The sequence below is a fragment of the Hippopotamus amphibius genome, chromosome 7 (genome assembly GCF_030028045.1).
Source record: "Hippopotamus amphibius kiboko isolate mHipAmp2 chromosome 7, mHipAmp2.hap2, whole genome shotgun sequence".
Classification (NCBI taxonomy): Eukaryota; Metazoa; Chordata; class Mammalia; order Artiodactyla; family Hippopotamidae; genus Hippopotamus; species Hippopotamus amphibius.
This window is the reverse complement of record NC_080192.1, coordinates 141,546,033-141,571,102: the sequence shown is the minus strand read 5'-3', so window position 1 is coordinate 141,571,102 and position 25,070 is coordinate 141,546,033. Positions and strand designations below refer to the sequence as shown.

The following is a 25,070-nucleotide window of genomic DNA, read 5'->3' as shown; positions in this document are numbered from 1 at the left end:
TATTTATTTATATTTATTTTTTTGGCTGCGGCATTGGGTCTTTGTTGCTGCACGTGGGCATTCTCTAGTTGTGGTGAGCAGGGGCTGCTCTTCAGTGTGATGTGCGGGCTTCTCACTGTGGTGGCTTCTCTTGTTGCAGAGCACGGGCTCCAGGCACACGGGCTTCAGTAGTTGTGGCTTGCAGGCTTCGGTAGTGGCTCACGGGCTCTAGAGTGCAGGCTCAGCAGTTGTGGCAGATGGGTTTAGCTGCTCTGCGGCATGTGGGATCTTCCCGGACCAGGGATGGAACCCGTGTCCCCTGCATTGGCAGGCGGATTCTTAACCACTGCACCACCAGGGAAGTCCCTGGAGTCTTGGGGACAAAAAAAAATAACTAGAGTTCAGAGAAACGACTGCAGGAAGGAGTCAGGAAATGAGTGACCACACGAGAAGACGGACTCTGCAAGTTCCAACAAGGGGTGATTGCAGAGGAGCATGTTAAATGAGGTTGTCTGGAGCAGGGAGCACTAACAAATGTGACTGCACCTGTCCCCTGGGCTGAAGAATGGGAGGAGGCTTGTTGTCGAGGAGGCAGATTAAGGAGGGAATGGCTCCCACCTACACACACCGTCCCGGACTAACGGGATTCTCCTCCCACCAGGCATGGCTCTTCCTGTCCCCACCCCTCACAAATCTGGGCCATTCTAAACTTTAGGCCCTGTCATTTCTCCAGGGAGAATCCTATTTGAAGTGGATTTTCCCAGTTGCTCTCAATCTCATTATCCCTTTTTATCTTCTTCATAGAACTTTAAAAAATATGTAAATGTCTCGTTCTTATTTTTTAAAATTTATTTTTATTATTTATTTATTTATTTATTTTTGGCTGCGTTGGGTCTTTGTTGCTGTGCATGGGCTTTCTCTAGTTGTGGTGAGTGGAGGCTACTCTTTGTTATGGTGTGAGGGTTTCTCATTCTCATGGTGACTTCTCCTGTTGCAGAGCATGGGATCTAGACGCACGGGCTTCAGTAGTTGTAGCTCGAGGGCTCTCGAGCACAGGCTCAGCAGTTGTGGCGCATGGGCTTAGTTGCTCCGCGGCATGTGGGGTCTTCCTAGAGCAGGGAATCAAACCCGTGTCCCCTGCTTTGGCAGGTGGATTCTTAACCACTGCGCCACCAGGGAAGCCCTCTCATTCTTAGTTAGTTGTTTACTTGCAAACCTGCCTGAAGCCGGGGCCTTGCCTGTCGTGTCCCCCGTGGTTACCTCAGCAATGAGCATAGGCTCAAGCACACAGTAGGTCCTCCTCCGTCAGCAGAACTCCAGTGTGCCTGGCAGTCAGGATGCAAACACAGTGCCGGAAGTTTAGAAGGAAAGAGAGAGATTGGGGAGGTGGGGGTGGATTGGGGCTCAGGGACCAAGCAGGGTGGTTTAAAGATAGAAGACGACTGAGGGAAGTCCCTGGTGGTCCACTAGTTAGGACTCGGCACTCTCACTGCTGGAGCCCAGGTTCAATCCCTGGTCGGAGAACTAAGACCCTACAAGCTGTGCAGCATGGCCAACAATTTAAATTAAAAATAATAATTAAAAAAAAAGACAATTGAACTTGTTTGCCTGCTGAGGGAAGGATTGTAGAATGACAGTGCGATGATGGACAGCCAGGAGATAACCGATGGGAGGGCGGGGGCTTCGATGATGTGTCCAGGGTGAGGGAAAGGGGACGGTGCTGACCTGGAAGAGGAGGACCTGTCACATCCTCTAAACAAGAACAAGAAGGTGGCAGTGGGGTGAGGGGTACATAGGGTGGTAAATTCATAGACTGGCAGAATGAGAAGTGATACGACATCTGAAGGTATCACTTCTCTTGAAGTAGGAGGCAAGGTCATCTTTAGAATGAAAGTCGCAAAGCCCCAGGAAGGACCCCCAGCAGAACAGCGAGGCTGCCCCAGCTGAATCCCCATGACGGTCATTGATCTATTTACCCCCAGCAGCCGGGAAGGTCTCTGAGAGCAGGGACCTGACCTGGCTTTGACTACTCAGCCCTCTGCGCCTTGAACAGTCCTGGCCCATGGTTGGTGCTCAAAGCGTATTTGTTGAAAGCACGAACGGGTGCGTGACCAAAGGGAAGGGACAGGTGGGAAAGGGGGCCAAGAGCCGTGCCAGGCAGCACTGTGGGGCCTCCCTGGCGCTGCTCAGCTGCCCAGATGTAGGTGGGGAAGACTCAGCATCAAGGGATTTGCGAAACGAGGTGGGGATGATTCACGGAAAGAGCAGAGCACGAGAGAAAGGTGCGGATGAGAGGGAAGTTCAGACAGTCAGTCTTGGCGGGAGAGGAAGCCAGATCGGGAGGAGGGGAAGGCAGAGGCGTGTGTATGTGTGTGTGTGAGTGTGTGAGTGTGTGTGTGGGCGGGGGGGGCGGTGCGCTGACAGCCGTGCGGTGGGAGTTGAATTTGAGAGCGGGTTATTGGTATTTAAGCTTTCAGAGGCGGGGCAGTTTCAGGTGATGACAAGGTGCAGGGTGCAGCCACCGGAGTGGGCAGCTGAAAGGAAAAGAGGGAAGGACCTTGGAGTGGAGGAGCTTAGAGGCTGGAGACGGCCGTTGTCCATGGGGATGCTCGAGCCACCCCACCTGGAGAAAACACTGCATCAAAATCAGATGCCTGAGTCCTCACAGAGGATGGGGCAGGGACCAGATGATAACATTTCACTCATTCACCTTCATTCGTTCCCTCATTCAGGAAATACTCATTGTTGCTTTGCTTTGCCCTCGCAGGGAACCAGGCAGACAGGGGTCTTTCCCTGATGGACCTTGTGATCTCCACCGTGCACGTAGGTCCCTTCCTAGGAGGGGGAGAGGACGGTGGTCTCCTGGAGCCTTGGCAGGAGCGGACACGGAGGCATCTGGTCTGGCAGCATCAGTTTCCCCAAGGATGTCCTCAGGGGAGGGCTCAGCAGGAAGGAGGAGGGTTGACACGCAGTGAGTATGTTTGCCCTGGAAGATGTCTTCAGGGAGCCTCGAGGCTCTGGGATCAGGGGGGAAGACCCAGAGCACCCTGGGAAGAACAGGAGCGAGAAGAGCAGGGCGCAGAAAAGCAGCAAGTGCTCGGGTGGGATGGGGTGAGCTGATCGAAGAAATGAGAGTCCCCAAGGGCCTCCCAGACTCACAGACACACAGCTCAGGGTCACACCCAGCCCCGACCCACGGCACTCTGCCAAGAGATTCCCCTCCCCGCAAGTTTTCAGTAACATTTGGAAAGCCCCGCTTTGTATGTGAGTACTTATGATCTGCTTCACTCAGCCGACAGGGTCAGCAGGCTTCCAGAAAGCAGAGATTTGCAGAAACTTCGTGCTGCTCCTCACAGCAGTTATGTGTGTTGAGAACCGTTGTTCCTTCAAACATTCTTATTCAAAATTCCCTAGGATCGCAGTGCTGGTTTTCCAAATGGGTACCATCATTGTGTCGCTCTCGCCAAATAAACCCACAGAGAGAGGAGGTCGTACAGATCCCTAAGCATTTTCACAGGGGCTACCAGCAGTTCTGAAAGGGATCTTTAAAGCCTCTTTAAGAAAATGCTGGGCAGGAGCCTTATTTGCAGCCAGGGAACCATCTACGCTGTCCTCCCCCCACCCCCCACCCCCAGCCCCGTGCGGCGGGCACGGGGCGTGGACTCTCCCCTCGGCTGGCCACGGGTTCTCAGTGGAATGAAAGGACAAGGAGGACAGGACTGACCCCTTCCTTCACAGCTGTCGCCTGTGCTCTCCCGCCTCTGCCTGCAATCTTCCTCCCGCTGGCCTGCTGGCTGAGCGCAGGTCTCCAGGACCAGTTCAGCGCAAGCCTCGCTAAGGGCCCGGTCCCTGCGGGACACTGTGTCCGCAACAGGGGCCCAGAGATGATTCAGAAACAGGGCCTGGATCATCTCCAGAGCTGGCTGCAAGCTGAAGGCCCACGAGGTGATGAGTAGCTGGGCTGGGGGATTCAGGGCAAAGCCCGGCCACTCTGGCCACCTACCCAGGGGTTTGCTCCCCAAAATGTTGGCTGCACAGTGCTGAGATCGAAACAGAGGTGAAGTATTCAGAGAATCTGACATACTTGACCTCTGAAGTTATTAAGCACAGCATGCTTCTCAGAACCTCAGGTTCAGCAATGTTTATCTGATGTTGATGAATCAAAAGTTCATGGCCGTGAATATTTATCAAACAATTAAAGACCTGATTGACATATTCATTAAATGTCACAATATTTGTCAAGATGATTATGAGATTTCACTCATTAAACAAACATTTGCTGGCAACCTTCCTTGTACCGGACACGTGGGGAGGCCCAGAAGAGTGAAGTATGACCTTTGCCCTCCAGGATCCCCAGCCCAGCGATGAGGACAGACGGACTGCAGGTTTCCACACTGACAGCCGTGAGAGATGGATGGGAGATATCAGGTCGTGTGGGAATCCAAACAAGGATCTGGAAAGGTTTCACCAGCAGGTCACGCTTGAGTGGCCTGGTTTGTTTTCCACTACCATTTTGGTAAATGGTATTTGTGGTTGCTTTCTATTTTTTAACAGCTTTATTGAGAAATAATTCACACACTATACAATTCACTCATTAAATTACAATTCCCTATTTTTGTAGTACACTCATAGAGTTGTGCGATCATCACCACAATCAATCTTACATTTTCATCTGCCTCCAAAGAAACTCCATATCCATTAGCAGCCACTTTCCATTTTCTTCCAACTCTTCCCCATTCCCTGCTCTCCCCTAATCTGCTTTCTGCCTCAATGGATTGGCCTATGTTGGACATTTCACATAAAGTGAATCATACAATATATGGTCTTTAGTGGCTGGCTTCAGTGTATTCAAGGTTCATCCATGTTGAAGCATGCATCAGTGCACCACTCCTGTTCGTCTGTTTGTTTTTAAAATTTATTTATTTATTTACTTACTGGCTGTGTTGGGTCTTCATTGCTGTGCACAGGCTTACATTAGTTGTGGTGAGTGGGGGGGCTACACTTTGTTGTGGTGCGCGGGCTTCTCATTGGGGTGGCTTCTCTTATTGCGGAGCACGGGCTGTAGGTCCATGAGCTTCAGTAGTTGTGGCATGTTGGCTCAATAGTTGTGGCTCTCGGGCTCTAGAGCGCAGTCCCAATAGTTGTGGCACATGGGCTCAGTTGCTCCACATGGGCTCAGCATGAGGGATCTTCCCAGCCCAGGGATGGAACCCATGTCTCCTGCAATGGCAGGTGGATTCTTAACCACTGTGCCACCAGGGAAGCCCCTCCTGTTTGTTTAGGCCATGTCAGGGGGCTTGTGGGATCTCAGCTCCCTGACCCAGGATTGAACCTGGGCCACAGCAGTGAAAGCCCAGAATCCTAACCACTAGGCAACCAGGGAACTCCCCCCACTCCTTTTCATTGTCAAAGAATATTCCATTGTGTGGATATGCCACATTCTGTGTACCTGTTCATCAGCTGATGGACATTTGGGTTGTTTCCATTATGAATAATGCTGTTATTCACATTTGTGTCCAAGTTTTTGTGTGTATATAGTTTTAATTTCTTCAGTATATACCTGGGAGTGGAATGGCTGGGCCATGCAGTAACCCTGTTTAACATTTAAGAAATTGCCAGACTTCCCTGGTGGCACAGTGGGTAAGAATCCACCTGCCAATGCAGGGGACACAGGTTTGATCTCTGCCCCAGGAAGATACCACATGCCAAGGAGCAACTAAGCCCGTGCGCCACAACTACTGAGCCTGCGCTCTAGAGCCCGTGAGCCACAGCTATTGAGCCCATGTGCCGCAACTACTGAAGCCCACGCGCCTAGAGCCCGTGCTCTGCAACAAGAGCGGCCACCACAATGAGGAGCCCGCGCACCACAAGGAAGGGTAGCCCCCGCTCGCCACAACTAAAGAAAGCCCGTGTGCAGCAACGAAGACCCAACACAGCCAATAAAATAAATAAATAAATAAATAAATAAATAAATGTATAAAAAACAAGGAAAAGAAAGAAATTGTCAAATGTTTTCCAAAGTGGCTGCACTGTTTACTATTCCCATCAGCAGTGTGTGAGGGTTCCAACGCATCTACATCCTCATCAACACTTGTTTTCCTTTTTCAAAGGATAGCTATTTTGGTAAGTGTGGGGTGGTATCTCATTGTGGTTTTTATTTGTATTTCTCTGATGGCTAATGATATTGAGCACTTTTCATATACTTATTGGCCATCTGTATATCTTGTTTGGAGAATGTCTATTCAGACCCGTTGCTTGTTTTTTAATTAGGTTATTTGTCTTTTTTAATTACTGAGTGGTAAGCATTCTTCATAAATTCTGGATACAAGTCCCTTATCAGTATATGATTTGCAAAAATTTTTCTCCCATTCTGTGAGTTGTCTTTTCACCTACTTGATAATGTCCTTTGAAACACAAACGTTTTTATTTTGATGGAATTCAATTAATTTTTCTCCTGTTGTTTGTGATTTTGGGATCATACCTAAGAAATGGATTTTTTCCTAACTCAATCACAAAGCTCTATTCCTTTGTTTTCTTCTAAGAATGTTATAGTTTCATCTCTTTCATTTAAGTCTGTGACCCATTTTGAGTTTTTTGTTTTTGGGGTTTTTTTTGTTTTTTTTTTATTGGCTGCGTTGGGTCTTCATTGCTGTGCACAGGCTTCCTCTAGTTGCCGCTAGCGGGGGCTACTCTTCGTTGCGTTGCGTTGGCTTCTCATTGTGGTGGCTTCTCTTGTTGTGGAGCACGGGCTCTAGGAGTGTGGGCTTCAGTAGTTGCGGCTCTCGGGCTCTAGAGCACAGGCTCTGCAGTTGTGGTGCACGGACTTAGTTGCTCTGCAGCATGTGGGATCTTCCCAGCCCAGGGATCGAACCCATGTCCCCTGCATTGGCATGCAGATTCTTAACCACTGCGCCACCAGGGAAGTCCTCAAGTTATTTTTCGTATATGCTGATGGGGGCTGGTGGGGGTTTTCTTTTGATTGTTTTAGTTTTCTCAGAGAATTAGCGAAGTCCTCTGCTGAGGACAGGGATGGAATAAGGGGAAACAGACATACAAGGAGAGAAGAGAGTTTAAAATTGTTGTCTGGGAATGCGGGAGAGAGAGAATGAATTAGGGAAATACAGTAAATTACTGGACTCTACCAACAGCTCAACTTAGGTTCTTGGTCATAAATTTAAAGTGGAATTGCAGGGGAGGAAAAACTCTCCTCCACCCTATTGGGGCCTCTGGCTGGGCCTAAGAATTAAACTGACACAGAACAAATGAGCAGGAGAAAAGCATACAATTTTTCTGACCAGAGCAGGAATCTTTTGTATTTTTCAGACAAAGACATGATGAATTTGTGACGTTTGACGAGACAAAGGGGTTTGGACGAGAGGGTAGTAAGTGGTGAAGAAGTAACTGGAAGATAAGGGTTAGTTTAACAAGCTTGTTGGTACAGATTTCTTGGCTCCCAGTCTCGCGTCTCTGCTGATAAGAATGTCTTCCTTCCTCCCGGGACAGGGCAGACACCTGGGAGCTTTAGCTCCTGCTTTCGGGAAGAAGAACAGGGTCAGTAAGCTCTTTGCCCCTCATATTTCTTAAGTGCCTTTAACTCAAAATAATTGGTATGCCAAGGTGGCCTATTTTGGGGTAAGATACTCTCGCTCTCTCTCTTTTTTTTTTTTTTGCTTTGCTGGCTGGAGAAGAGAGGAGAGGAGCTTGGCAAATACACCTTGGAAAAGTCTCCCTGGACCTCCCTCTCCTGGGTCCTGTCTGCCCCCACCCCACCCAGGCCCCAGCTCAGGCCTCCTCACCCTTGGCCTGGAAGTTTGCCGCAGGCTGCTCTAAGGTCTCCACTCACCAATCCAGGCCCCCGCTCCCAGCAGCCACGATGAGGATAGGGACACCGGCACGAATACCCACTGTCCTAGAAGCTGGGGACACAGTGAAACCGCACACCTCAGACTGGGACTCGAACCCAGCCAAAACCCAGTCTTCCAACTGAGATCACACACCTGGTTTCAGGACTTAATGAAGCTCAGGTTCTTGATGTCTCATTGCAGAAAGAATTCAGTGAGAGACAAAGTGATAGATAAGAAGTGGATTTATTTAGAGAGAAACACATTCCACAGACCGAGCGTGGGCCATCTCAGAAGGTGCGAGAGACGAAAATATTCTACTTTCCTTCAAGGCCAATCAGTATAGTCTGTTTTCCCTCTGGCCACATATGGTTGCATGACCCAGGCATGGTGCAGGTGGAGGGTTTATTTGCCCATCAAGTAAAACAGCAAGTAAGGGACAAGAGGGCTGAAAGGAGGGCCAAGGAAGTAGACAAAATGATGGGCTGTGAAGTTTAAGGAGGGAAGTGAGGGCATGATGGAGTGACAGACAGACAATGGCAGGATCAATGGATTTTGGTCCCAGTGGGGTGGACAGGTAGGTACTAGGGAAATAAGGTGGAAAAATGGGAGTGGCCATCTTGGGGCAAAAATAATTCACCTGGTAATTGGGGTAGCCACCTGTGTTAGTTACCTGTCTTTATCCGGAGGAAAAAGAAAATTTCTCAAATTGCTATGACAAGCAGTAACAGGCCGGGATCTTCCTTAATGTTTACATTCCAAAGAGGTGGCTCCTAGGCCTTCAAGAAAAACATTTCTGGGCTGTAAGTTTGACCAGAACTTTTTAGAAGTCTTATATACATATCGTAGGGACAGAGGTAGGGTTTCCCAATATTCTTTTCTCCCACAAATGCTCTAATAAAAGGAAGGAAAAGGAGGGAGGGAAAGGTATCTTTCTCTCTGGGCAACAGGGAAAGTTCAACCTTTTTGTTATTCACCCTTACAGTGGTCAGAGGGTGGGATGCAGGGCATTGGGACCAGTGAGGGGTCACAGTCGGTGGTAATGATAGAGTCCAGGTAAGACCATGGAGTAAAGGGCAAATGGACGCCATCACTGAAGAAGAAGGATTCAAGGAAATAAGAGACCGGGGGGTGGGCAGATTCCGTTTGGTATACGCCGCCATCACCAAGCATTAAGACGTGAGTAGGACCAACAAGGACCTACTGTATAGCGCAGGGAACTATACTCAATATTTTGTAATAAATCATAAGGGAAAAGAATCTGAAAACAAATATATATACGTATATATATATGTATATGTATACATATAACTGAATTGCTGTGCTGTACACCTGCAACTAACACAATACTGTAAACCAACTATATTTCAATTAAAAAAAAAAAGACTGGGACTCCCCTGGTGGCACAGTGGTTAAGAATCTGCCTGCCAATGCAGGGGACATGGATTCAGTCCCTGGTCCGGGAAGATCCCACATGCAACGGAGCAACTAAGCCTCTGCGCCACAACTACTGGGCCCACATACTGCAACTACTGCAGTCTGCGTGCCTAGAGCCCGTGCTCCACAACAAGACAAGCCACCACAATAAGAAGCCTGGGCACCACAACGAAGAATAGCCCCTGCTCGCCACCACTAGAGAAAGCCCACGCACAGCAGTGAAGACGCAAAGCAGCCATAGCCCTGATGTGTTACAAACTACACTCTGGGTTGTAGGGAGATGTGTCAGTGTCCTGGGGCTGCCCTAGCCGAGTACTACAAAATGCGAGGCTTCAATAGAGATCCGTTCTCGCACAGCTCTGGAGCCTAGAAGCTCAAAACCAAGGTATCAGTAGGGCCATGCTCCCTCCGAAGGCTCTAGCGAGGAATCTTTCCTCGCCCCTTCCTAGCTTCCGGGGGCTCCAGTGGTCCTGGGTGTCCCCTGACTTGTGGCTGCATCACTCCAACCTCTGCCTCTGTCTCCACGTGGTCTTCTTCCCCATGTGTCTGTGTCTTCTCCGCTTCTAATAAATGATGTCATCTTGATATCCATAACTAATTATATCTGCAAAGACCCTTTTTCCAAATAAGGTCCATTCTGAGACTCTGCGTGGATGTGAATGGGGGGGGGGGCACGGAGGGGAGGGAGAATACTATTCCACCCACTACAGGAGATAAGAATAAAGATGATAATGACGTAGAAGATTCAAAAGAAAGAAGAAAAGTGGGCAGATTCAAGATACATTTTTTTAAATTAATTAATTTAAAAAATTTTTATTGAAGTATACAGTTGATTTACAATGCTGTGTTAGTTTCAGGTATACAGCAAAGTGAATCAGTTATACGTATACATATATCCACTCATTTTTTTTAGATTCTTTTCCCATATAGGCCATTACAGAGTATTGAGTAGGGTTCCCTGTGCTGTACAGTAGGTTCTTCAAGATACATTTTGGAGGTAGAACATGTAAGGCATACTTTGGATTGGTTATTAGGAAGCTACTTAAAAGAAGGACTGAGGAAGAGTATAGAACACAAGAAGACATTCTACTTCATGTTTTTAAAAGGCTGTAAAGGTTGTAATAAAGCTAGGAGAGCCCTTTTTGGTTACAACAAATATTTGCTTAATTCATTGTCTAAACCTTTGAATGTTTGCTACATGCCTGGCCTATTCTAGGTGCCTTGGAGAGGCGGAAGACAAAAAAATAAATCCAGGCAGGGAAAGGTAATTCAAGGCACTTAAAATTTAGCAGTAAAGAGACAGATAAATAACTAATCATAAAGTTTGAATAATCTGAAACAAGGGTATGTACCTGGTAAAAATTTCTCTAACTTTGCCTTAAACACATGGCCTCCTAGAAACAAAATACGATCAAGTTCTGCACTTCTGAGAACCAAGGATGGGAATATTCAGATGCACAAGTGAATATTAAGACAAGGAAAAAGAAACAAAGAAAAAGAAAGCAGTCTCTCGCTGACTTCTTGAGCTTAAGAGTTGGGTAGAAGGAGGACTTCTCTGGTGGTCCAGTGGTTAAGACTTCCCCTTCCAATGCAGGGGCTGTGATTTGATCCCTGGTCGGGGAGCTAAGATCCCAGGTGCCTTGGGGCCAAAAAACCAAAACATAAAACAGAAGCAATATTGTAACAAATTCAATAAAGACTTTAAAAATGGTCCACGTCAAAAAAAATATTAAAAAGGAAAAATATAAGACTAAAAACAAAAACAAAAGAGTTGGGTAGAAGCAGTAACAGAATGGAAGATTTCAGAGCTGGGAACAGGAGGTGGAAAATGTAGACGACATTATTGCTCTTTAGTGACTGGTATCTGGTTCTCTGGATGGTTGTCAATTTCAATATGATTCGGTATTTTGTTTTTACTTTAAAAGTCACTGGTATTATGAAAAAGTTGAAACTATAAAGGTCAAAGGAAAAAGAGAACTCTCCAGCAACATGTTGATGTATTTGTGTTCCCTTTTATTTAAAAAAATATTTTATGCAGCATTTTATTTAATTTTCAGTGGGTGACTTGGTTTTGCTATATTCCTGGAAACAGAAGTCCAGTTTTATTTTATTTAATTAATTAATTTATTTATTTATCAATCAGACAATAAAACTGCATATATTTAGAGTGTAAATTTGGTTTTTTTTCCTTATTAGTAATGTATATATGGCAATCCCAATCTCCCAATTCATTCCCCCCCAACCCTCCCTACTTTCCCCACGTGGTGTCCGTATTTGTGTTCCCTTTTAAGATAAGTATATACTATGCACTTATTCTATTTACATATGATTTCTTACAAAATCAGAACTAATTTTGGATTCTCCACTTAAGATGTTATGATTATTTCATTCATCATTTAACATTCCTCTAAAACATTTTTAACAACACCATGATTAAACCATTAGTAACTTGTCCAATCCCCTTTTGTCCGGCATACGTGTTGTCTCCAATTTTCAACCCTGTAAACGGAATTGAATGACCGTGGATGTCACATGTGTTTAACATACATACCCAGTCCTTACATACCGTCTTATATCTTCATGACCTTTTGAAACCACTTACACTTTCTATAACAGAATAGATCTAGAAAAGCAAAAATATTCTCACTCAGCTTCCCAGGATTCAGTAGGCAACCTCCAGCTTTTAAATTCCTTGCTTCGGGTGATCCAAAAAGTATTCACTGAGCATCTACTCAGCACTAAGAACTTGACAGTGAATGAAGCAGGTGTAGTCCCTACCTTCCTGAAGCTTATAATCTAGGGTGAAAAGACGGGCATACGAGTATCAGGCACTTTTGGACAGTTTGCATAAGTTATCTCACTCCATTTTTTTTCTAAGTTTTTAATTTTGAGAAATCTAATTTATCTGTTTTTTCCCTTATGAATCATACCTTTTTTTTACTGTCCGCACCCCACAGCTGCGGAACTTCCCTGACCAGGGATCGAACCCTTGCCCCCTGCAGTGGAAGTGCAGAGTCTTAACCACTGGACCACCAGGGAAGCCCTCATTCATTTTTACTGTAATTCTCCAACAAGACGTTGACGTCCCCATTTTATAGGTGAGGAAACTGGACCACAGGAGCTTGTACCTGGAAAGGGCACAGCTGATTCAAGGCAGAACTTGAGACTTGAGGTCAGATCCTCTCAACTCCGAAGCAGAGCTTGGAACGCCTGCAGGTTCTCTTTGCTGGAGCCCAGAGACTCCTCCCCAAGCACTTGCTGCTCCTCCTTCCTCCCAGCGTAACTACATCAAAGACATATTTGAAGCGGCTGAATGCATGAGTGATAGACGGGTCATGTGTTTACAACTGGGCAGAATCAGTATCTTCCAAAAGAACCCTGGGAGGGGAAAAAGGAACTTAGAAATGAGAAACAAAAGGAGAAAAAGAAGCAGAAAGGAGTGGAGCTTTTTAAGGTGGCTGACACAGCATACCTTGGCTGATGGCTTACAGGGACAGGTCATGGTGCCGTATCATTTAATCCCCAGGAAAACCTGATAAAATGGAAACTATTATTATCCCCATTTTACAGCCCCCCTGGACCCAAGTAACTGTGCAAGTTCACTTGGCTGATGAGTAGAAGAGCCAGGAATTTAATTCCACGTAGTGTGCGAGTAGCTGCTTCTTTGGACCGGAGAGTAGAGGAGTAGTTTAGATATTGTCGTGCAATGTTCAGAAAAAGGAAGCTCAAGTCCCAGGCCTACCATTACCTGAGCTCTAATCAGCTCCCTTAATCTCCTCGGGCTTGTTTCCTCATCTGTGAAACGAGGATCACGGCATTTCTTGAATGTTTATATCTCATTTTTATGCACATATCACATCCTGCTCAGTGTTTTGTACTCATAACCTTCGTGAGTTGCGACTGCTCAAAACTGTGTTTACCGTACTTGCTCTGCTCTACCACGAGTCTGAAAATTCTGATTTATTTTTGCACACTCCACAGAGGCTGGAAGATACTGAAAGAGAAAAAAAAAACCTTGCTAAATGAAATGAACAGAGAAGCCTTCTCCTTATCTCTGTGCATTTGAGCAAATGGATCATGAGAATTCCTAGGCCTTATTTTCTCCGAGAAAAAAACGAACACTGTTGGAACTCTGTCCTTAAATCACAAGGGTATTGGCCCGATGACAAAATGTGGATCAAAGTACTTTGGGCCCTTGGAGAAAGATGCAGGGCAGTAACAAGGGATTATAATAACATACCAAAGGTAATGTGTAAAACCCTAAAGACTGTCTAAGAAAGGAGAGGGAGTGAGAGGGGAAAGGAACATTTACTGACCACAACCGTTTCAGGCTCGTGGTGCCTCAAACGCTATTCTCTCTCATCCTCAGAACAGCCCTGAGAGGCTAGCATAATTGCCCTCTTTTTTTCAGATAGGAAACCTGCAGCTCAGCAAGATTAAGCAGCTTATCCGATTATCTGATTTCAAAGACTAATCTGTTTCTGCAACACCAGGCTGACACTCAAGGGACAATTTGGCTGACATTTTGCTCCACTAGAGACCTGTCCCTTGAGAAAAACTTCCCTGGGTCCTTCTCAGCAAAGCCTAGAAAAATCCACCTGAGTCGACTGTAGGTGGAATTATGTCTGTGCTAATAGGGAGACTGCACCTTTGGAAAGGGCTGTCTCCACGGAGTAATGAAGAGGTCCAAAAGAGCGCCATCTGGGAGAGGCCCGTGGACGACAGAGCAACCAGGCCAGCCTCGTCCTTCTGGTTCCCAAACCTGATGGGACTGTCCCATCTTGCACAGTTCTCAGCTGGCTCAGTGCACAACCAGCGCCGGCTGCAGAAATATTTCTGGAATATCTAGCCAAAGCCAAATTCATAATAAGCCAGAGATGATTCAAGGCTGATGGCATTTCCTCCCCAACCTTTATTCCCAGAAAGACCTGGGTTCTTTCAGGATTGTGTCTATGAACCTTTTTTTCATAACTTGGGGGTATTTTCTAAGTGGTGGTCAAGGCACTTAAACTTAGAGACTTTGGGAGTGGGGGTGGGTGGGGTGGAGAGACTGAAGATGGGTATTAAATGCTGCTTCAGGCTGATAAGTGGAAGGGAACTGCTTTCCTTCCATATAGGGTGGGAATTCTGCTTTATATTCTCCTAATAGCCTAAAGGATTGGGCTCCACAACTTTTCCTTGCTGTCTCCCTCTTTCTTTGTGCTAAAGACTGATTTCAATTTACAGGGAAACAAGAGAATAACAAGTCAGTTCAAAACTGATAAGTACATATACTCTCTTTGAAAAATGCAAATCAAAAAGCCCTGGGGCAAGACAGCGTGGTTATTGTCTCTCCCTCTCTCTCTCTCTTTTTTTCTTCAAGATGTAAGTTGTCCAACAAGATCTCTTCATTTGCCTTTGAAATCAAATGTATCTGACTTAAGTTCTGAGCTGTGGTAAGTTGCTGATGACATTGGGTTATCCTTTACTGATAAGATAGAATGATAATTTTTTTTTAATCTTTAAAAAGCAACCCATAGCAGGATACCAAACTTTATGTATTACATATAATCTTAGTCATGCCCCGAAGTCCATATTTGTATGTATGAATATACATTAAAAAACAATGAAGACAATTTAAATGTTAACAGTGGTTATTTTCAGATCGTGGAAGTACAGGTGATTTTTTATTTTCTTGTTTATACTTTTCTATGTTCTCCAAAGTCTTTATAAGATGCATAGAATTACCTTTATAAGTGGGGAAAAAAGAGGTTATTTGAAAAAAAGTCAAGCAGACTTAGGGGTAGAATAGTTGATATCTAAAGGGGTAGATATCAATTATTGTAAATTCCAGTACTTAACAAGAAACTTAAGATGTGAAAGACCTGAAAGAGTGCAGATTTTGAGTAAGACAAGGAACATTACAGCCCTTAATCTTTTCTTAATCAGATATACAGGAGTTATTTCATGTCAGACTCTTATTTCATGAAAAAATCTTGTTAGATGGAAACCATATTTACAGAAAGAGGAGGGTTCATGAGCAAAGTTGGGGACACTTCTAAATGTGTTGCCCAGTGTCTGAGAAGGCAGTGTCTGAACAAGGCAGCCTAGAAAAACGTGGACTGTAATGGAAAGCACAGGTTCTGAGTTAGGACCCAGGCCTGCAGGCTTGCTGGGAGCAGTGGGAAGGACATGGCATTTGGATCAGAGGCCTGAGTTCCACTCATAGCTCTGCCACTTATCAGTCGTGTGACACCCGGCAATTCAAGCAGCATCTGTGGGCATCGCTACTCTTATTCATAAAAGAGGTCTACGCCCAGCTCCAGGATTCTGTTTTGCCTGGCTGGAAAGAATGGCATTCCCAGATACAGTCCAAAATTGGAGATCCCCACATCAGTGTCGGACCAGGCCACTCCTTCCCTGGAATCGCAACTTAACCTTCCTGTACACACTGGGTTTCTTCATCCCTTGGTTTCAGGTGTCCTCCCTTAAGGAAGATGTTGCAAGGACTGACTAATGCACCCGAGTGTCCCAATCGTGATGATGCAGGGTACAGGTGCAGGGAGTTCCAATCTGCCAATCCCAAATCCACAATAGGATTGCAGTGCGATCCTGCTGTGACCTTAAAAGTCACCTTTCTGTCCTGGCGCCTCCCATCCCAGCACAGGGAGTTACACCTTACACCTCTTTCAGAAGACCTAAAAGCATCTCTGATAATAGGTTGCTGGTCTGGCTGGTTTCCTACATTAAGGGGGAGCCCATTCTCAAACAACCGAAATTTCTTCAACACCCCCTGTCTCCTAAAGAATAATTCTGAGATTTTAATCTTTCCCAGAAACCACTGAAATACCGTCCTCGGAGAAGGATGCACTAAAGTTTCCTCCTTGACTCCAGAGAAAATGAATTCTTAGAGGCATTAAAAAAAAAAAAACACTCACATGTTAATTTCTGGGCTTTCCCTCTCTTTCTCGCAAACAGCGCGGATCATAAACTCACCCGGTCGTGCTAGACGGTAAATCAAGGCAATTAGGAAGCGGGTAAGGTGAGGTGGGCGCGTCCCGCGGTGGAGAGTTTCCTTGGCAACCAAGGACAAGCTCACGCCCACGCCGACAGGAAGACTGTCCCTTGGCCCAGTTGTGTGTTCCAAAACATATGTGAACCCGTAGCGTCGCTTTCCACAGGTCAGTTCTGCCTCTCGGCGATCCCCCTCGAGACCCCGTTCCCTGTCACTGTCCGGGGATGGGGTGGGGGTGGAGAGATGCGAGGCGGCGGCCGCGGACGGCGGGTGTCCGGGTCCCGAGCGCTTCGCCTCCCCTTGCTTCTTTCGGTCGTCCGCTCTGCTCCGTCGTGGGGTTGGGGACCCGGTCCGATGGTCCCCGGAACCCCGCCGGGCCCCAGCCCAGCCGGTCGGGGCTCGGAGATGTCAGCCAAGACGCGAAGGGCTGGATCCTCCGCCCTCTCGGGGGCACGGCGACCGCAGCGGCCGCGCGGGCGCCCCCGGCCAGGCGGCGGCGGGAGGCGGGCGGCCGGGTATGCAAATACCCGGCGGGGCGGGGGCCGCCTCCCGCTCGGATAAAAGCTCCAGGCGGGGCGCCGCGCAGAAGCCGCTGCCTCCCGGGAGCCGGCCGTGCGCTCCGGCCCCGCGCCCGCCCGCCGCCCGCCCGCGCGGCCCGCGGGCTCCCGGTAAGGACGCGCGGCGGTCGGGAAGCCGAGGCGGCGGGGAGAGAGGTCGCGCATCGCGACCGGGGGCTCCGCGCGAGCCGCCCGCGTCGCCTCGGTCCCCGCGTCGCCGCGGCTCAGGGGCGCCGTCCAGGGCCGAACTTCCTCCGTGGGAACCAGGGAACCGGCGCCTCTGCTGCGCCCTCCCAGGGCCCGGGCAGGTGGCATCTCCCCAGGCTCCGCGCCGGGCGCGTCTGTCCCCAGGCCGTCAGCGGTCAGGAGCGAAAGGAGCTGCGTTCGGTGTGCGCGAGGTTAGGGGGGACTAAGATTGTCTTGGCGTGGAGTGAGGCGGGGGTCAACAAGAAAAGCTTGCGCGGTGGGTCTCTGGCTGTTATCCGGACTTTTCCGTAACCATCCGGAGACGCTTTGGGAGGTGATGGAAGGGAGAAACAGGCCGAGGGGAGAAAGGTGTGGGCGTGTACACGTTTGAATGAGCAGAACTAATCGACTTTAGACGCTGGACGGAAACGCCAGCCAGACCCGGCATGTGACCACCTCTGCAGAACAGACATCTAGTCTTGTGGAAGAACGACTGTACTAGTCCCCTCACCTCCCCCTCCTCCACCTTATTTTATAAAATGAGGGGTTCTCCTGAAATCTTTGTAAAGCTAGCTCCAATCTGAAGTTTGGTCAGTTAAGATCTGGGTTTGCCCAGGCTGCTATTGTGGAAGTGCCTCCTTGTCTGGTGCCTGCACCCTCCCCCCATTCCGCATCCCCGGAGAGGCAGCGAGGAAGGGAGAAAAATATTCCAGAAGGCACCCAAGCACAGCTTACTGGCCCCCGTTTTATGATGCCAGGAGTGGGTTTTTCGCTGAAGTAGGAGGGACAGGAATCACACTCACCCTCCTCCTCCTTTCCTCAAAACCAGTCAGAACCACCCTAGGGAAGGAGGATCTTTGGGAGTCTTTGCGAAGACCTGAGGGCTTTCCAAGTGGAGATAAGCTTTGGGCAGATGACTGTCCTTGGAACTGTAGAATCTGTACTGGGAGGTCAAAGGGGAAAGGAACGGGAAATGGGAAAAGTGGAGAGGATTAATTCTGAGGGAAGGGAGTGGTGAACAGGTAGAGATATATGACACTTCTCCTGTTTCTGTTTGTGTATGTTGCTGTGGTTCTGGTCAGTAACTGGATAAAAGAAGACTGAAAACATGTCGGAGTTTTGGTTAATTTCTGCCCCTGGAGATAAGGAAAATTTACAAGCACTAGAGAGGATGAATACAGTAACCTCCAAGTCCAACCTGTCTTATAACACCAAATTCATGATTCCTGATTTCAAGGTAAAATTCCTGGGGAGGAGGAGGGAGGTGATGGGCTTGGGTGGGGTGGGTATCTTCTGGAAAGCCAAGGAGAACACAGCAGGACAAAGGCTCCAATGCTGAGGATTAGCCTGGGTGTGAAGCTGGAGGCGGGGGGGACACTGGTCCAGATGAGACTTCATGAATAGCCCCAAATTAACTGTGGTGCCTGTAGATGTAGAGTCATAGGACAGAATGAGAGGGAGACGAGGGTGTGACTAGCAATGTCTTCCAAAGGTGGAAAGAGAGTCAAACACACTTGGGTCCTCCTGAGTTGTTCTCAGATTCTTCCTGTTTTGTCTTCAACATCTAGGAAGACCCACAGCATAGCTTGAATGTGCAGGCTTGAAGAGGTTCATCCTTGATTGTATTCTTGAACTGGGAGCAGAGCAGGCAATCCAGCATCCTTCTGGCTCTGGTGGACAGAAAAGGAAGGAGGTTTAGTGGTAACTGGGCAGATGGCAGAAAGAGATTTTAATTTTATTTATTTATTTTTAGAAGATTTATTTATTTATTTGGCTGCGCTGGATCTTAGTCATGGCATGCAGGATCTTTAGTTGCAGCATGCGAACTCTTAGTTGCGGCATGCATGTGGTATCTAGTTCCCTGACCAGGGATCGAACCCAGGCCCCCTGCATTGGGAGTGTGGAGTCTTAGCCACTGGGCCGCCAGAGAAGTCCCAGAAAGAGATTTTAAAGTGAAACAAACATGAGAGAGGAGCAAGGTATGTGCAATCTTATTTCAAAAAGAGTGGACTTTTTGCCCTGCTTCCTCTGAGGTGAAGAAACCTAAGGCAGTCTTTCTGCCATACAAATATGTCATGGGGTCTGGAGGGATGGTGCTGAACGCCCGGAGGCGGCTCTTCTAGCAAACTGCTGCTTTATCCTCTTCCAAACCTCAGTTTGCCCATCTGGCAAAAGAGCCACATAACTAGTATGCTGGGGGCCAGGGTAAGTGCATCTTCTCGAATCTTCACAACTCCCACGTTATAGACCAGAATGCCCTGAGAGAGGACACTGGGGTTGTGGAGCTGGTAAGTGGCAACACTAGGTTCTGAATCCATATCTTGCTGATTTTTCAAACCTGCCATTGTTTGTCCAGGGTCAGATACTGTGGAAGTTAGTAAATTAAGCAACCATTCACTGCTTACTGCATGTGAGGCGCTGTGCTACACCCGAGGGTACAGAGATTAAACAAAGGCATGACTTCTGCCAAAAGTTGCTTAAAATCAAGTTGCTTAAAAATAAACAACTTCAGGGCTTCCTAGGTAGCGCAGTGGTTAAGAATCTGCCTGCCAATGCAGGGGACACGGGTTCGATCCCTGCTCCAGGAAGATCCCACATGCCATGGAGCAACTAAGCCCGTGTGCCACAAATACTGAGCCTGTGCTTTAGAGTCCATGAGCCACAACTATTGAACCCGTGTGCCTCAACTAGTGAAGCCCACGCACCTAGAGCCCATGCTCCACAAGATAAGCCATGGCAATGAGAAGCTCGTGCACCACAATGAAGAGTAGCCTTGCTCACCCCTACTAGAGAAAGCCCACGTGCAGCAATGAAGACCCAACACAGCCAATAAATAAATAAATAAACAGCTTCAAAAATAAATAAACAACTTCACTTACTAGGAATATTCAGACTTCATGGTTTCCTGTTTACTTTTCAATGTCTGATGGATGGTTGATAAGGTGATAATTTTTTCCTTCTGATTCTGTAAGTAGACCTTCAAACACAATTTTAGACACGGTAATAATGTCCACAAGAAACGTAGATAATCTGAAAAGAAAAGGACTTGCATGAATGGGATGTGGGAGGAAAAGCTGCCCTTATCCCAGCAAGATCATTGTTAATAATCTGCAGAGAGGACCAGAGAGAGGGATAGGCTGGACTACCTTGGGGAAGAAAGGCTTTCAGAAATAACTTCCTTGACTTGCTTTCTGTCACATTTCTTCCTCGACTGTGGAAATTAATCTCCTGAAGAGCAGACTGCCGTTCTTAGAGGAAAATGAGCTGAGGGCAGACGGCGACACATAGTGCTTCCCATGGCAGAAATGACAGTTTATCCTGTTGGCCAAAAAAATAAAATAATAATAATGATAATAATAATAACAATCCCAAACCCGCTTGAAATCTCTTGTCAGTTTCCAGTTTGACCGTTGACCAAGGACAACTACGTCAGGATGGAAGTTACAGAATTCCCTGCACTGTGGTTGAAGAGGACACCCCCCTCCCTCCACCTTCTCTGCTGCAAAGAGTGAGCATCTAACTTCTCTCCCGTCTTTCTAGGTGGGGACCTTGGATTCCCTTGTTGGCCTCTCTGATGAGTTGGGGAAACTCGATGTCTTTGCTGAAAGGTAAAATATTTCTTATTTACTGCATACAAGTGAGAATTGATATTGTTGTCAGAGAACACAGTGCTCTTGCTTTGGCTGGGGCCATGCTTGCCTAAACCCGGTCCTGGAAGTCACAGGAAGAGCCAGGGCAAGTCTGTGTGAGGGTGCTGGGCCCACAGCAGCACGTGGGTGTCCTCGCCTAGTTTTGTTTGCTGAGGCAGCGCTTTTTTAAGGGGGCTGCCTTCAAAATGAAGAGGACTATGGCATAAGCTATTGAAACACTTAGTTTCAATATTTAGTTCGTGCAATTTCCCTCCCAAGACTTTTTAAGTTTTTTGTGTGGTTTTGTTTTTATAGGAACATACGCATGTAGTAAAAAATTCAAAGTACAGAGGAAGGCCATCCAGTGAAAATTGTTTTCTTCTCACCTGTTTTCCAGTTTCCCATCTCCTCTTTTAAGGCAACCTTTTTGTTTATTTATTTACTTATTTATTTATTTTTGGCTGTGTTGTCTTCATTGCTGCATGCAGGCTTTCTCTAGTTGTGTCGAGCAGGGGCTACTCTTTGTTGTGGTGCGCGGGCTTCTCGTTGTGGTGGCTTCTCTTGTTGTGGAGCATGGGCTCTAGGCACATGGGCTTCAGTAGTTGCGGCACATGGGCTCAGTAGTTGCTGCTCATGGGTTCTAGAGCGCATGCTTAGTAGTGGTGACGCATGGGCTTAGTTGCTCTTTGGCATGTGGAATCTTCCTGGAGCAGGGCTCGAACCCATGTTCCCTGAATTGGCGGGTGGATTCTTAACCACTGTGCCACCAGGGAAGTCCCAAGGCAATCTCATTATAATTTTTAGGAGAGTCTTCCAGAGACAGCCTGTACATTTACAAATACATATGAACATATTCTTAAAAATAATTTCATACAAATGATAGCATATATTCTGCACCTTGCTTTTTTCCCTTAATCACATTTCTTAGAGGTAGTTTCATGTCAGTCCATAATTGCATTTTTTTTAAAACTGGCTGCATTACCTTGCATAAATGTAACCTAATTTATTTGAACTTTCCTGTTGATGGACATTTAAGTTTTCTAGTCTTTTGCTATTACAAACAATGCTGTAATGACTGTCCTTTTCTGTACTTCTCTGTGCCCATGTAGGAGTGGGATAGTTAAAAGTTGAAATGCTGTGTCAGGGAGTATTTGCAGGTCAGCATCCACAGATATGTCCATGGATCCCCTCCATGAAGTTGTTTCTATGTGTGTTCTCATCAAAAGTATGAGGATATTTTAGAGTCTTAAAGTCATTTATTTTATTTTTTTTTCAAAATTTATTTTATTTTTAATTTATTTTATTTTAATTAATTAATTTATTTTTGGCTGTATCAGGTCTTCGTTGCTGCATGTGGGCTTTCTCTAGTTGTGACGAGCAGGGGCTACTCTTCATTGCGGTGCGTGGGCTTCTCATTGCAGTGGCTTCTCTTGTGGAGTGTGGGCTCTAGGCGCGTGGGCTTCAGTAGTTGTGGCACATAGACTCAAAATCATTTATATAAAAAAAATTACAAATCTGGTACATAATCATTGGAAAATATTTATAGATCATAGAAAAGCACAAAAAAGAAAATGCAAATCACTTGTAAATATGCCCTCCAGAGATAACCACTGCAAATATATGTTATATTTGCAGTACACATATCCAAATTTTTCTATCCAAAAGTATTATTTATGCATACATATATTAATAAAGGTGACATCATATTACACATATTTTGTAACTTGCTTTTCCCTTCATATCTTGGTCTTTGGATCTCACCATTAACGAGTCTACTGTAATGTTATACCGTGTGGATTTGCCATAATTTACCTTGTAGGTAGGTTTGAAATAATAATAATTCCTTGTCTTGGTGAAGATGAAACTCTGTTGTTTAATGAGTATTTTCATTTGGTTTTAAGAAAAATACAGGTGAGATAGGTGAGGAAGGAGTCTTCAGGGGCCAGGGCCTCCACCTCGCAGTCTGCATGACCAGGGGAGGCCAGGGTTGACTGCTTGATCCCCTGTAGAGAGTTTCAGATTTTCAGGGCCTGTGGTCGTGTGCTTTTTACCTTCTCAGTGGAATGTAGATATGGATGCTACTGCCTTTTCGGGTGCATTTTTAAAGAAACTATATAATTAGGAGTTCTAGTGATCATACTTGGGGGTTTCTAATCTGCAGCTTGGCGCCATGGGCTAGAAATTACATTTTCTGGGTTCCAGTTGCTGTTCAGCCACCCATCACCTAAGAATAAAAAGAATCCTTTGTTAGTAACATTTTGCTCTATGTGGGGTGTTGGACTAACCACATAAAGGCAATCCTAATCACCAAGCAGTTTGCCGCTCACAGTCCTCGAGAAAGAAAACCTTCACCTTTCTCATCTATAAAATGGGATAGTAGTGATCCTCTCTGCACTTCCAGGGAAGAGTGCAGGGGAGTGAAATCATGTTGAATCAAGAATGATCAGATCCCAGGACATGTTCTATGAAAAACGAACATCCAAGAAAAAGAGGCTAAATCCCTAAACATCAGCTCCTTTCTTAGGCTGCTCTGCCCTATGGGGAAGTGGGTCTAACAAATACCGTGGAGGCCAGCCCACTGTCCTGGGGCCTTTTCTTGGCAGCCCTGACAAACAATGAGGCGATGCAGTGAGGTACAGCAATGTTGGCTTAAAAAGAGTGAATTGTTAAAAAAAAAAAAAAAAAAAAAGGAAAGAAAGAAAGAAAAGTGTGAATTGTTCCCAGGCCTGCTGCCGAAATGACAGCTAGTCAGTATTTTTAATTTTCTAGACCTTTCTAGACTTTTCTTTGCTACCAGTTTTCTTCCGCGGTGCAAGTCCTTTACCTCTTTCTTATTCACCAAAGCCCCCGCTGCCTCTAACAAAATTCTGTGACTTTGGATTATTATCACTTCCACTTTTCTTTTTTTGTTTTTTTCAGTAAGCATAGTGTTTTGTCCTCTACGTATTGGTTGCAGCAATTACTTGTGTTTAAGAAAATGCGTGAGCAAGCCAAATTAAGGCTGTAATCGTGAAACAGATAGCACGTGAATGAATTAAAGAGTTTTGTTTTTTTTTTTAAATACGGCGAGGTATGGAAGAATGAAAATCACTGTGCATTGTTTTGTTTTTTTCTTGTGGGTGTATATTCCCAAGAGCCTTCCTATCAGGGGGAGAAGAAAAGCGGTGTGGCCTGAACACCCTGAAATTCTTATTTCTAGCATTTATCTAGTCTAGGGGTCAGATAACTTTTGTTGGGGGTTAATGCTGGAGCTTGGGGTAAAATAATGGGATACGCTAATAAAATACAGAGATCAGCTTTAGTTAAAGGTACGCAGGTGTTGTTGGATAAATACATGCTAGCTGGGTTTGTAACCTGGGCAGCATAAACCTGTCAGCACTGCTTCTGGCCAGGGGAACAGAGAAGGATCAGGAGTTTTCAAGGTGTATTGTTTCCACATCCTTTTATTATTTATTTACTTGGGGCACTAGAGTGTTTTTCCGTGTAGCTGGAAGGCAGCTTTTGCGTACTGGAGTCTTCCTTTTATTTTTGATTTATTCCTCCATGCTATCTTTGGTAATTGACTCTGTGTTTACACTGTAATTCATGGATATTTGAGAAACCAAATGATTTTACCTTTAAAAGAACCCTCCCTCCCTTTTTTTTTTCCCCTTCTACGTTTGAGTCTTTCCCAGTATCTTAGCTTGTTTTGTGGTGCTGGTTATAATATTACATTTCACTGGCACTTGGGCTGTCAGTGGCATCTCATGAGTTTCTTTGGTACTTTGGTGACTGTCACCTGCCCCGAGTGCATTACCTGGCTTATAGAATAGCTGGTGGCTTTTCTTTATCCACATGGCTCCGTGAAGTTGACTGAGGGTTGGCTAATCAAAGATTCCATATCCAAGTGTGCATGTCTGCTTAGTGATGCAGGTCTTAGAAAGGCCGTTCTTCTAAGGGCATTCTAAAGAGAAGCAAAAATATAATAAAAAAAAAAATTACCCCAGTTTATCTTCTCCGTCACTGCAAGTGTATCAGGTTGAGATTATCTGCATTGTCGCAGCTTAGATTCACTGGACAAATATCAGTTGAGTGCCTGTTTATGCTGTGTACTTTCTAGAGTCCTCGGGGCTGCTTGGTGGTCCTGCTGTGTGTGCTGACCTCCTGCTCCCTGGAGTGACTCACCTTCCCCACACCCCACTCACCCCGTTATCACCCACTCATCCTGTTCAGCTCCCCAGACTCTCCTCCCACCTCCCACCCCCCACCCCTCAACCCCGCCTTCATACTTGCTGATTGACCCTCTCCTAGTACAACTGAGCACGTCCCCTCCTTCATAACACCCTCCATGGTGGCCTTGTGCGTTTTCTTTTTTAAAAATTAATCAATTAATTAATTTATTTATTTTTGGCTGTGTTGGGTCTTTGTTGCTGCACATGGGCTTTCTCTAGTTGCAGAGAGTGGGGAC

At 46.2% G+C, this 25,070-nt stretch overlaps 1 protein-coding gene and 1 long non-coding RNA gene across 8 annotated transcripts in view; one reads left to right on the top strand and one right to left on the bottom strand.

Annotated features, from left to right (window-relative positions):
• Positions 1-5,092: 5,092 nt before the first annotated feature.
• Positions 5,093-16,771, bottom strand: LOC130856546 (uncharacterized). 3 transcript variants are annotated; one of them, XR_009054612.1, is made up of 4 exons: positions 16,233-16,771; positions 12,386-13,251; positions 7,776-7,895; positions 5,093-7,507 (listed from the first exon to the last, which is right to left on the bottom strand). It is a non-coding gene; the product is annotated as an uncharacterized LOC130856546 (long non-coding RNA). The 3 variants fall into 3 exon arrangements; XR_009054613.1 differs by lacking the exons at positions 5,093-7,507; positions 7,776-7,895 and having other exon boundaries at positions 9,219-12,635; positions 12,730-13,251; positions 16,233-16,770; XR_009054614.1 differs by lacking the exons at positions 5,093-7,507; positions 7,776-7,895 and having other exon boundaries at positions 9,219-12,789; positions 13,006-13,251; positions 16,233-16,768.
• ATP6V1C2 (ATPase H+ transporting V1 subunit C2) overlaps positions 16,313-25,070 on the top strand; it is a 53,976-nt gene continuing 45,218 nt past the window's right edge. For 2 of the 5 annotated variants that reach the window (XM_057741014.1, XM_057741013.1), the window contains exons 1-3: positions 16,792-16,919; positions 18,077-18,231; positions 20,535-20,602. In XM_057741014.1, the coding sequence (XP_057596997.1) occupies positions 18,103-18,231; positions 20,535-20,602 (197 nt within the window). In that variant the 5' untranslated portion in view covers positions 16,792-16,919; positions 18,077-18,102. Of the gene's footprint in view, positions 16,418-16,791; positions 17,207-18,076; positions 18,232-20,534; positions 20,603-25,070 lie in introns of those variants that run through there. The other 3 variants (XM_057741012.1, XM_057741010.1, XM_057741011.1) reach the window with 3 other exon arrangements.